This window comes from Phaenicophaeus curvirostris, chromosome 2 (assembly GCF_032191515.1).
Source record: "Phaenicophaeus curvirostris isolate KB17595 chromosome 2, BPBGC_Pcur_1.0, whole genome shotgun sequence".
In the NCBI taxonomy this organism is placed as follows: Eukaryota; Metazoa; Chordata; class Aves; order Cuculiformes; family Cuculidae; genus Phaenicophaeus; species Phaenicophaeus curvirostris.
In genome coordinates this window covers 30,718,868-30,731,797 of record NC_091393.1, presented here as the reverse complement: position 1 = coordinate 30,731,797, position 12,930 = coordinate 30,718,868, and the positions used below count along the sequence as shown (strand labels likewise).

At 40.0% G+C, this 12,930-nt stretch overlaps 1 protein-coding gene across 1 annotated transcript in view; it reads left to right on the top strand.

Moving 5' to 3' along the window:
• Positions 1-12,930, top strand: part of MBOAT2 (membrane bound O-acyltransferase domain containing 2) — a 94,352-nt gene that overhangs the window by 47,306 nt on the left and 34,116 nt on the right. The window contains exons 4-5 of the mRNA XM_069851625.1: positions 7,684-7,779; positions 12,498-12,553. Of these exons, the coding sequence (XP_069707726.1) occupies positions 7,684-7,779; positions 12,498-12,553 (152 nt within the window). The remainder of the gene's footprint in view (positions 1-7,683; positions 7,780-12,497; positions 12,554-12,930) is intronic.

Here is a 12,930-nt window from a genome sequence, read left to right as displayed (position 1 = left end):
TCAGATGTGTCAAGAATCTCCTTCCTTCATCTGGATTTTGTAATGGAAATTGTTGTGAAGCTGCTAGACTTTCTGCTCTGTGTACGTTTTTAAGTGCTATGTACTATCATCAGCTTTTTAGAATAAAAAGATCAGATCTGGTGCTCTTATCTACATTCTTTACTGTTGTACTTTTGAGTGATTACAGAAATAGGGGTTTATATGACACACTATGATTTTTCGGGTGAGAAGAAACTTTGAATCATAGAATCACTAGGTTGGAAAGGACCCAGTGGATCGAGTCCAACCATTCCTGTCAATCACTAAACTATGCTCCTCAGTCAATTTCAGTTCTTAGCTTTGATGAAGGATAAATTAAATTTTTCTATTCCTACCCTTCCTGGTTTCACATTCTTTTGGAGGCTTACGGGGAGAATGAAGCACACAATGTGTTTCATCCAGGGAAAAATGAAAGCACCCTCATCCCTGCCTCCCCTTTAACTGTAGATGTTTCTCCCAGGTACGAGAGCCTGGAGCTGATCTCCTCATCCTTGGTGTGGGTCTGACGCTGCCCCCTCCTGCTGCCCAGCTTGGCCAGTCTCAGCGTGGCAGCGGCGGGCACGCCAAGCAAATGGCGTTGGAAGCCGCGTGCAGCCGTGTGCTGCGTGTTGTGTGGGACTGTTGTTGGATCCAGCGTAGGAGAGATCTGTGCACTTATTAAATTTACTTTAAAATGGCTGTGAGACCCAAAAATCTTCAGCTGAGGGTTGAGGAGAGACAGAATGGGATGGATAGCCGATTGCTTGTAACCACAGTATGATGAAATGAACGCTTCCCTCTCTGGGCTCGTAGGCAACCTGGTTTTGTTTTTTGGGGGAATGTGGATCAGAGGGCGTCCCCACATTTTAGTCAGTGGTTTCTTGAAAGGCAGAGAGGATTGGGATTTTATTAAGGACGCACACTGAGTCTGTTACTGAATATATCGTAAAACTGACCCGTGTTTTGATACTGATGATGTATGTCCATAGTGCATCCATAGTTTGAACAGGAATTGTGTTAATATGAATCTCTTCTTGGTGTGACAATGGCTGGCTGGGCAGACGATCTTACCTTGTGACTCTTAGTCAAAGCTAAGCTAATTCAAATCAATATTTTTATTGGCTTCTACTTGATGATTACAGAATCAGATGCTTAGCTTTGGCACTTTGGACATTTTTGCTTGACGTAAATTTTTCCCTTTGAAGTTTTACAAACAAATATTGTATGTTTTAACTACATAGAGTTGAATTTCTCAGCGTAAACAATGAAAACTGATTATGCTCATTAGAATTAAAACAATTAACATAGCTGCATTTTGATAAGAATTCGGTTCTGATCTTAGAGACAAGAATTTTTTAATTTATTTTTTATTAAACATTGCATAAAATAATAGGAAAACCAAGTGAACCAACCTAAGCAGCAGCTATCGGCACTGGGCACGGGAAAACTCAAACTGTGCTGTCATCCTTTCTAAAAATCAAAGCAGTATAGTGTTACATGGGGGTTGGCTCTGCCTTTTGAAACTGAATAATTGCACACTTAGAAACAAAAAAAAAATATTATTTCTGAACATTATGGAAGGAATGGATCTTGATTGGACATTAAACCTTTATTTCAAGGCTATATCTGTCCTATATGCCAACTACCTGGTGAAGAAGTTGTATTGATTGGTTATTTAACTTTCTTTCAGCAAAATATCATGGAGGGATGTGTTGTGTTGTTGTCCTTCCACTGCACAGGAATAGCCTAAGGTAACAGAAGCTGTTGTGCTTCCTAAGTGTGCCTTGGTCAAGACTGCAGTTATTTTTTGCTTCTTTTTGAGCAAATGGAGATAGTTATGGTAGGTACATGACAAAATATTTTTTAACTAAGACACCAACTCCCCCAGAGGTCTAAAATTAATCAAAAATGCGACTCCTGCCCGTGGTGATGTAAATACAATCGGCTAATGTATGTTACGGTTGTCCCTCGGCCTGTGTGCAGCCCAGCTCGCCCACGCGTGGGTGCAAAACTCCAGAAGTAACCTATGCAGTTCTTGCTCTTCCTTAGCCAGCAACCCAACATCTGCGAAGGACAAAAGCTGGGTGATCTGCTGTTAAACCACAGAATATAAAGCTATGGAAGCTTTATCTAAGCAGGTTCTGCCTCGTTCTGTGCTATCGAATTTGTACATACTTATTGTGAAAATTAACAGAGTTTTCTCAAGTGTTTTTGGAGCATCAGAGGGAGGTGAAGTTGAGGGTGTGCTGTGGAGCAATTAGGTTCTTAGAGGAGTAGTATGCTGAGGGCTGTTAGAAGACCATATGCCACATCTGAATCCAGGTCTTTAGATGCTGATGGTTTGGGTCTGGGAGAGTATTGGGAAGTCGTTTGTGTGCTTGTTCCACTCATCTGCTTTCCGGGGCATCTGTGCTTCAGCTGCCTTGGGGAGGAACACAGTCCTGGGTCCTGGGCTATAGATGGGGACCTAGTGCTGCCACTCTTGTTGGGCCTTTATGTCCTGGTATAACTGATGTGGTGGTGGTACAGCAGGTGTGTCACGTGGAATGAATTTGTAAGGACAAAAAGGCTTTGCCTGTAAGGGAAAAAAAACAGGTGTTCAGACAAAATCAGACCACTTTGCACTGAAGTAGATGAGCAGAGCTGGGGTGAGCGTTGTTCCGGCTCTGCTGAGCTTGTGAGGACAATAAAAACGAGGAGTGGCACAGGGATGAGATTGATGGAGGTTTTTCTGCACTAGCAGAAATGGTGCTTCAGCAGTCTGCTTGATGTAGCTACTGCAGTGTAGCAGTAGCAACTGTTATAGCAAATGCATTTCTTTTTTTTTTTTTTTTATTAGAATTAATCAGGAGCTCTTTTGATGAGCACCTTCTGTACAGCACTACTTAGAGAGGCTGCCTAGGCAGTATTCCCTGTTGTCACAGATGTGTGACTTTTACAATCGTTTGTCATAATACTATATGTGTATAATATGTTAAGCTATAATTTATGTATAATATTAGAATATACTTTTACAAAATGGATTAATTTACTTGATATATTTCTTTTTAAAGCGGTGATAGAATTTTATGGGTAGATGTTAGTATTTTTTGTGATCTTGGAGGTTTAAAGCAGTAAGGAATTAAAACATAGTATGGTAGAGTCGTACAAGAAAAGCTCTCCTGTATAATGGATTATCCAGTATGGTTTGCTTAAAATCTATGGTTTTTTTAACTTTAAAGCAGAAGTTAGACATTTCAGACAATCTGTTCTGCTACTTCAGTACTGCAGTGTCCCCCAGACATGTCTGACTGTTGCATCTGTTCATAGATAAAGTAAGGTCATTTTGACAAAGATGCTGTGAATTAGTCTCCAACATATTAATAATGAATGTCTTTGTACTATATGCAATAAAAAGACAATATTCTTTACAGATCCGTTTGCCTTAAAGTTACTTGTAATAATAACAATATTGGGACTTGCTTCTAGTCATTCATGTCCAGTATGAATTACTTCTGTCTTTCTGCTCACAAGGACTTTTTCATTGAGGAGCAAGTGTGGAGTAACATTGACTTTCAAAACCAATTGCTTTTCTGCTGAAGGGAGAAAAATTGGCTTTGGGTAAACCCATTGTAGTTGGGTAAAACTTTGCGTGGCTGAACTTTGCAAAACCTTACTCAGGGTTTCTGGTCTAAGGGGTGGTTATGGTGACTGAGCCTTTAAGAAGATAGGAAACGTGCAGTTAGAGTATTTTAGAAAGTTTTCAAAGCATTTTCCATTCTGTTTTGATTTTTAAGTAAAGCTGGATTTGTATGAGAGTTAAGATGATCAGCAAGTTGCACCGCAAACCTGCAGGAGAAACAAGAACAATGAGCGAAGCTGTCGTAAACCTTTTAAATCGCCTTTGGGGAGAACATATTGCTGTGCTTTCCCTGGTTGAATGACATTTCTCATTAACAAGGGATATGATGTAGTAAGGCTGATGTGCAGTGACATACTGGAAGGTGAAAAGCATTGTATGGGTTGCAAGTTCCTGTGTTTTCCTCCTCAGTTTGAAGTCTTACAAGCTGTGGGTAATGTGGAGCTGGTGGCTGATGCAGATGGAAGATAGTTAAAATTCATAGTTGTGTGTGGTGAATGTAACATAGCAGCACGTTTCACTGCTCTGAGGGATCAGCTTTTGGTTTAGGTTGTAAACTGGAATCTGGAATCTGAGGCAGAAGTTTAACTTCTTTTAAATTTTATTTTTCTTGTGGTGGGGGGCCCAGAACTGAACCCAGCATTCATGGAGCGGTCTCACCAGGGCCGAGTACAGAGGGAGAAGAACCTCCCTGGACCTGCTGGCCACGCCGTTTCTGATCCAAGCCAAGATGCCCTTGGCCTTCTTGGCCACCTGGGCCCCTGCTGGCTCATATTCAGTCGCTGTCAACCAACACCCCCAGGTCCTTCTCCCTGCCCTCTAGCAGATCCTCTGAGTTTGGTGTCATCAGCAAATTTGATGAGACTACACTTGGCCCCATCATCCAGATCATTAATGAAGATGTTAGAGGATCAAACCCAGTAATGGCCCCTGGGGTACACTGCTAGTCTACTGGCCTCCAACTCAGCTTTGTGCTACCACCTTCTGGGCCTGACTGTTCAACCTGTTTTCAGTTCACTTGACTGTCTGCTCATCCAGCCCATACATCAGCAGCTTGTCTACGTGGATCCAATGGAAGACACTGTCAAAAGCTTGTCCGGGTAGACAATATCTACTGCTCTCCTGTCTCCAACCAGGCCAGTCACTTCATTGTAGGAAGTTAACTTGCTGTAGAAGTTGAAAGGTGTTCAAGCCATAGGAACTTGCAAGTGAAGTAGCATCCTTCAAACTGCCCTACGCTTTTCATTTTTCCTTAATCAGGTGGCATTGCTGCCTCAGTCTGTGTTCCTAAGTGCAGGACTGGTTTAAACTACTTGTATTAGCTGCAAGTATGATCTTTCACCTTTCATGAACATCTGTGGTTAGATTTGTAGAAGTGCAGAGAGCTTATGTGCGTGTGACTAGAATGCACTTGGTGATATCCTTTCTGTCAGCTTTAAGAAAAATAAGTTTCTCCAAGAACTGACCTTGCACCTCCCCAGTCTGATATTGAGACCCACGTAATCTCTTTATTTCTCAGTTTCCTTGTATATCTAGAACTGAGATAACATTGAGTATCACTAAAATTCATCTTTAAGAGAACGCAATTTTGATGAAACACTTGAATGCACGGAGCGTTACTGAGGAAGTGCTGATGGGAGAAGTCCCACACTTGTGAAGTGCAGCATGTGAAGGAGATGCAATACGTAAAATCCCTGGATGTGTCTTGAACTTGAATGCAAGGTCTATAAAAGATACTGAGAACAATGACCTCTTTCTTCACTGAGACAGGAATTTGTAGTGGCATGTTCACCTAATGCTGTTGGGACTGTCTCATACTGACTGTGCAGAAAAGAACCTAAGATTTATAGTTTCTCAGCACTTTTCTTCTTTTGGGATACTTATTAGGTTTTCCTCACTTGTACTTACCAGCAAAGCTTTTTTCTTGCAAAATGAAGCCTTCGTAATGTTGGTTTAAAATCAGTGTAGATGTTTTAGGACATAAATTGTATTAGGCAGAAATTGGTGTCTGTTTTCTCACATCTGAAGGTGTGCAACAGATGTATTACATGTGTTTCTTGTCCTAACGAAGTATGCATTGCTGCTTTGGATAGCGTTTGAAGTTATGAAAGCTGTAGTTAGCATCACTTTGTAGTTCTGTTTATTGCAATACACTGTGAATGGACTGTTAATAAATACGTGGTCTTGCAGTGGGGGTAAAATGAGATTCTCTTAAAGAAAACTACAGTATTTTAATTTTTCTTGGCCTTTTAGTATGGTATCCGTGGGTGGACATGTAGGTATCTCTAGACATAAGTTACTTTTAATCTAGAGTTCTTTAGTACTTGAATCAAGAGGCTGGTAAAGCTGAAAATCATACTGAATTTTTAGTGAATGGAGGAACTTGGCCTGATCTCTGCGTGGGCAAACTGAACCCACATACTCCTCATTCATCTCAAACCTGAGTGATTTTTTGGGGGTGGTGGTACTTTCTCTTAAAATAGCTAAGGAAAATTTTAATTTCAAACTTATTAAAAAGGTTTCTACGTTGTATCATACTCCTGGTAGCTGCAGTCCACTATGGACTACTTAATTGTGTTAAGTTGTTTTTCTTGATGAAATAATTTGGTGTAATTATGAGCCTATTGTTATGTACTTTTGTAGGATTCTTGTTGACCTCACATCTGTACCCATTGTCTACCCAACAGCATATTAGTTTTGAATTGTTAATATTCATGAAAACAGAAAATAAACTATTGCTGAAGCAGATACCCTAAACCTTTTTTTAAAAAGTGACAAGTTTGGTTTAATGTAGCTACTGATACAGAAGGTAATCAGTAATTTGGAAGCCGGATGCTTTAAAATATTAAATAGCTTATATCTAGTACAACTCTTAATTAAAGGTTGAATTGCAAGTGTTCTGTGTGGCAAAAATAGCTATCACTTTCAGACTGAAGAATAATTTCTGAGCCTTTAAAATTTATTATGTTAACAATTTTTTTTTCCCCAAAAAATATTTTTTTGGAAGAGAAAGCAGCAGCATGTTCCAAGCTGTTCCCTATTTCACCTGAATCCAGTCCTAGTCACGAGTTTCCACTTGGTGTATGAATATTCCATTCTAACTGGATTTTGAATGTATAATGCAGTTTGCTGTGGGAGTTACACGTTAGTCTTGTGAACATTAAACAAATGCTTCCTTTCATTACCATGAGTGTTTCCTAAGTTATGTGGAAACTCTAAAAGAAGACTGTAAAAATTAGGTAAAGTCATGAAGGGTTCGTTGAGTTCCTGCTGGCATTCACCATCCTTTTTGGCTGCAGAGACTCCCTGTCAGGTTTTGTGAGGTATATTGGCAAATCAGTTCTCATTAGTTATACTGTTGTACATTTTTAAAAGGGGGGGAAAAAATACCAACAGTGACCTGAAAAAAAACAGTATGTGCAATTAAAGTTATGAAACTTTTGTATAAGGTGGTTCTTCTCTGCGTCTTTCTGAACCCTTGCTGAGGATCAGCTGTAACAGGAGGTATAAAAGGCATCGTTTTCCTCTTAGATGTATTTTAATGTGTGTATTTGAAAATTAGTTGTCTCTTCCAGTTCCTTTGAAAACAGCAGCAGTAAGATTTGTGGTGTTAAATTTTGAATATATAGAAAAACATTCAATACAAATGATGTTTGGTGTATAATTTGCTGAATTTCTATACTTATATAGACAAAAACTAACTTTGAACTAAAAACCAAAAAGAACAGATTGGTTTTCTCTTTATAGGACTTCCATTTTTTTCTAGTGGCACTTGACATTATAAATACTATGTTTTATTTATGTGAATAAATAGTTTGGCTAATTACTATAGAAGTTATTACTGCACACCTTTTTTAGAAAAGTCTATGTCCTTTTATAGAATAAATATTATAAAAAAATCCAGGTAGAATAAAGGTGTAATTACTCACTCCAGTCATGTAATTTAATAATTAAGTACTAAATTCTACTTAAAAGGTAGTTTATTAAATGGAGAAATGTTTGGTTTTTTTAATTGAAAAACTTCTTTTTTTCCATTTTCCTTCCAGGTATTGCTTTGTTTTTGCTTTGGGATACCTCACTGTGTGCCAAATTACTAGAGTCTATATCTTTGATTATGGACAGTATTCTGCTGATTTTTCTGGGTAAGGAGAAAAAGAATCTTTCCGTCTTGTCCTCCTAAGTGGTACTGTATCTGTTATTGGGGTTTTTTTCTGAGTTAAGTGTGTCAACCTTTCAAACTTTGGGAGAAAGCTGGGCAGTGTGTGTATTGGCCACGCATACAAATATTTTTGTACTTTAGCTCTAGTCATGCAAACAGAGTTTTAGGAACAGCTGTGTCTGTTAGAACCATGAACGCATGACCATCAAGAATTTGGTGGCTGTGGGATTTTTTAATTTATTTTGCCTTTTCCCCTGAAATTTCTGCCACCACCCATGACAACATGATGAAACTTGAATTGTATCTGATGTACTTGCACACCTGCCACAATCTGATACTGCTTTGTGAGGAAAATCTGCATGCTTTATGGAACTGAGCTTGTTACATCTTTAATTTTTTTGGTTTTACGTTGGATGTTCCAGAAGGGCAAAGCTAAGGAGAGAGGCATCTCTATGGTGTAGTAGTCACTCAGCCCTTAAAAACAGAATCTTAGAATACCAGGCTGGAAGACACCAAGGATCATCCAGTCCAACCTTTCTAGGCAAAAGCACAGTATAGACAAGATGGTCCAGCCAAATCTTAGAGTCCAGTGTTGGGGAATCCACCACTTCCCTGGGGAGAGTATTCAAAAAAATACAACAGAAAGCTTGGTCTACATGTGTTCTCATTTTAGATAATTAACTTAGACCTATATTTGACTTAAGCTGTATAGGAGCAAAACAGAATTAAATAGACAAAGGAAAGAACCAGTATCGGTGATTATTCTTTGTACTGCAGGCAGAGAAGTGAGCACCTCATGTCCTGTAAGTTACGTACTGATGGTGCTTTTCTTCATTTAAAGGAGAGTATGTGTTTCGGAAAATGGAGATGAGGACTGTTTGCTAGTCTGCTACAAAATGCAATAAATACTTTTCAGGAATACTATGAATGGCAGCAGTCTTTGTAGTTTAGTATTTCCTGTGTTGTGTAGAGTTGTGCTTGTTAGCCTTGCTGCTAGTCTCCATTGCTAACAGGCATATAGTCCAGAAACTAACTTGTAGGCCAAAGCCAAAAGCTTTTATGGTCAAGTTCATCTTTTCTGTCATTTTTAGTTAGGTCTTGCCTTCTGATACATCTTTATAATTTATGCCTATATCCAAGTGTCTGCCTTCAAGCCAGATATCCAGGTTCCAATTGTAGTCAGTGGAGATCTGATTGAGGTAGACAGTAGAGCCTGGAGGGTAGTTCAGCTCTCTCACCGCTACATATCTACCTTAGCATGAACCGGGGCACTTGCCAGATGCCCCTGACTGTATTGACTAGATCTCTGCTGGCTATAATGAGAGCTTGCAACACAGACATGCATAAAGACACTTCAAAACTAGGCTTAGTGTTGTTGAATTAAATTCCAACAAGTGGAACTGTAATCCAAATGCTGTCACTTCCAGTTCACTCTAGGGCCAAAGTGTACAACCTGGCAGCGATCTAAGCTCTGAGCTGACCCTGGAAACAGTGTAATTGCACTTGTTCGTTGCTGCTCTTAAACTGTTAATAGAGCTTGAACATGCCATTGCTCCAGTGCAACCTTATTGCTTTCACATAGCAGCTGTCTTTGCAGTTCTGTTGGTTTGGTGTTAGCTCAGAGATTTCTTATAGGTCTAAACACATCCAAAGATTTATGAGATCTGTGCTCTGGAGAAAACTGCTCTGAAGCTCAGATCCAAGTCTCTGGTTTTATGTTTGAGCTGCCTGATGTCAATCATCCTTTCATGTACCAGTTTGGGAGCTTGATGTACGCACATCACATTAAACCTTTGGCATTTGGCTCCTTTTGAAATTGGCAACCTGTCACAAGTAGGGTCCCTGAGGGATCAAAATTTGGCCCAGGATCGTTTAATAGCTTCACAAGTGATCTGGATGATGGGATAAAGTGTGCCCTGATGATACTGCACTGAGAGGATAAGTGGAGGCTTCAGAAGAGAGAAGCAGTAAGGCTTGGATAAACTGGGAGAGTGGTCTAACAAGATCCTTAAGAAATTTAACAAGGACAGCTGTAAGGTCTTGCACCTGGGAAAGACCGGGAAGTGTAGCACAGGTTGGCATCTACCTAGCTAGGGAGCAGCTCTGTGGAAAGGGACCTGAGTGTCCTGGAGGACAACAAGCTCACTATGAGCAAACAGTGTGCTGCTGCAGCAAAGAAAGCTAACGGGATGCTGGGGCTGCATCAACAAGGGCATCACCAGCAGAGATTACGAAGTCATTATCCCGCTGCACTCAGTGCTTGTCAGGCCACACCTGGAATACTGTGTCCAGTTTTGGTCCCCACTGTACAAAAATAGATGTGGACAGACTAGACAGGGTCTAGAGAAAGGCCACAGAGATGATGAAAGGACTGGGAAGCCTGACGTGAGGGAAGGCTGAGAGAATGCAGTTTGTTCAGCCTTGAGGAAAGGCAGGCAGATGGAGGCTCCCTTTTCACAAGGTGTCACGTGGAAAAGATGAGGAGTATGGGTACAGTTTACTCCTGGAGAGATTCCAATTGGGCACAAGAGGAAAATTTTTCACGTTGAGAACAGTCAGCTACTGGAATGATCTCCCCAGGGAAGTGGTGGTTTCCCCAGCATCAGACACCTAAGATTCGGCTGCACAGCGTGCTGGGCCATCTTGGCTAGACCACGTTTTTGCCGTGAAAGATTGGACTGGGTGATCCTCGGTCACTTCCAACCAGATATTTTATGATTCTATGATGTACTGCATCTGCTTCCTTGAGGCCTGAGACAGAAGTTGCTTCAAAAATAGGAAGGAAAAGAAAATAAACAAAAGGTGGCTATTTTCTGTCAATTTTCTCAGATTCAAGAGAATAACAAAAGTTGCCTCACCAACTGTTGAACTCCAGCACCAGCAAGTTTTTCCAGAGGCGTTGTCCTGGATTCATATAGCGGCTAGCGCCAAAAGAGCTTTGAGTGTCTGTTTATGTAGATATTTCTCCTAGCTCACCATGCCCACCTTGAAGTGTCCAAGCCCAGAGTATCTGCAAAAAGTTGGACAGAAGGTATCAATGCACTGACAGTGGAGAAAGCTGAGGGGAGCTCATGCTAGGGGGGCAATTGCTTGTGCAGAGCCATGTGGTCCTGTGGTGAGCCTTCCACTGCCTCCTTTGTATTTTACCGGCACCTAAAAGGCATTATTAAAATCCTGGTTCACAGCCTCACTCTTACAGTAAAGAGTCTTGCTGTTTCAGTCTCCAGATTGTTGCTCCTCAGCCAAATGTCTGAAGATACAGGAATAGCCACTTGAGAAGTAAAAAAGCACCAGCGTCTGCTATGATAACAATGACGGATATATCAGCTAGAATTAATTTAAGGTCTGACTGAGCTGCTTCTGGGCTCCATCCTTCAACCAGGCAGGATTCATGCTGTCACATGCCCACTTACAAAAGGAAAATCCATTATGTTCTGAATCAGTTGGGTATTTCTGCCAGCACCAGGCAAGTCTACAGCTTAAATGCTAGAAAGAGAAGGATTTCCCAGGCTGTCTGTTGTTGTTGAGTTTTATTCCTTGGTGACCCCTGCCTGTCACTCTAATCGTGATATCAGGATTTGGGGGAACTGATAATGCAGCAGAACAAAAGCTTTGTCCCTGATATCATTTTGAGGACTGGAAATATTGTGTGTTTTGAAATAACCATAACCTAAAAAAATTAATTTGACAGACTGAGCCATCTGGCAAAATACTGGCATAGCCCTGTCAAGGGAGGACTTGATGGCTCTTGGATTTGTTTTTCTGTGCCAATTTAAATATGTTATAAACAAAGCCAAGTGCAGTCAAAAGACTTGAACAAAACTATGTGCCCATCCCACAGTCCATTTATTTTGTTGTGCGTTTTTGTACATGTGTGTGTTTTCTCCAGCTCAGATACCGTGAGGTAAATACAGGCTTTGATATATTTTTGAGAAAAGTTAAAGTTTAAATTCCAGGTAGCCTACTTTATGCCTTCTCCCCTCCCTCCCCCCAGTTAAGGGGTTATCAGTGCTGGGATTTGTATCGGTCAGAAACTCTGGATACTCTGAAGATGGTATAATTTCTCAGTATGAAGCTGGAGGAGAATATCTCTTGGGCAGTTTAAGATCCGCTCAAGTGTACCAAATTCAAAACAAACCGAAAGCTGTTGGAGCCAGAAGAATTCTGCTGGGTTTTTGTTTTGCCGGATATGTTTACTTGAAGCAAATAATAATAATTGTAGATGGAAAAATTAAATATAAGGCCAGGTTTTAGTAGAAACTGCGGAAGTGTTCTGCATATCTAAATAAACCATTGCACTTTTCAACTTTGGTATATTTTTATTGTCCTTTGCTTACTGCTGCTGTAATTTACAATGCATGTAGTTGCTTTTATTGCCCTTTTTTTCTTTACTCTTCCCACTGTAAAAAAAATGAACTACATTAGTAGAAAATAAACGTGAAACACTGGCTATTTTTATGGAACCTAATGCAGCAATAAAACTCATGGGTTATCAAATACTATAAGTAAGGAGTAAATTTTTTTCATTGCATTGAGTGAATGGTTTGAGTACCAAAAATTAATCTCTTTGTCCTTGCATTGAAAATCTTCCTATTGAGCGTAATTAATCTGGACTAGTAGCATAAATTTTTTGTGATATTTATGTGTAAAAGAAAATCCTGAGCTTTTTCTAAATCATTATTTCTTCCCTTTTTGTAACAGTCCAATGATGATAATTACACAGAAGATTACTAGTTTGGCATTTGAAATTCATGATGGTAAGATTTCTTTAAACTATGTTTAATTTTCCATACTAAAAGAACTTAAGGAAAGCTAGTCGTGAGTCAATGAGTTACTTTAGTCCAGTTTCTGTTTGAGGACAAAATATATTTTTGTGTCTAGATTGATTCTTTTGATGCTTACTAATGGAAGAAAAGTTGGTCAGACACTACAAAAGCCATGATAGTGCTTACATTGTGCAGAAGATAGTTCTTATCAGAAGAGCTGACACGTCTGGGGGCAGTGACCACAGACCACTGACATTTTCTTGGGGCTGGGGTATTGATCCTTGGTATTAGCTAAATAATTTCCAAATTTGGAGAACACTGATGCTGACAGATTGGTAGAACATGGACATGTAATTTCAGTCACTCAG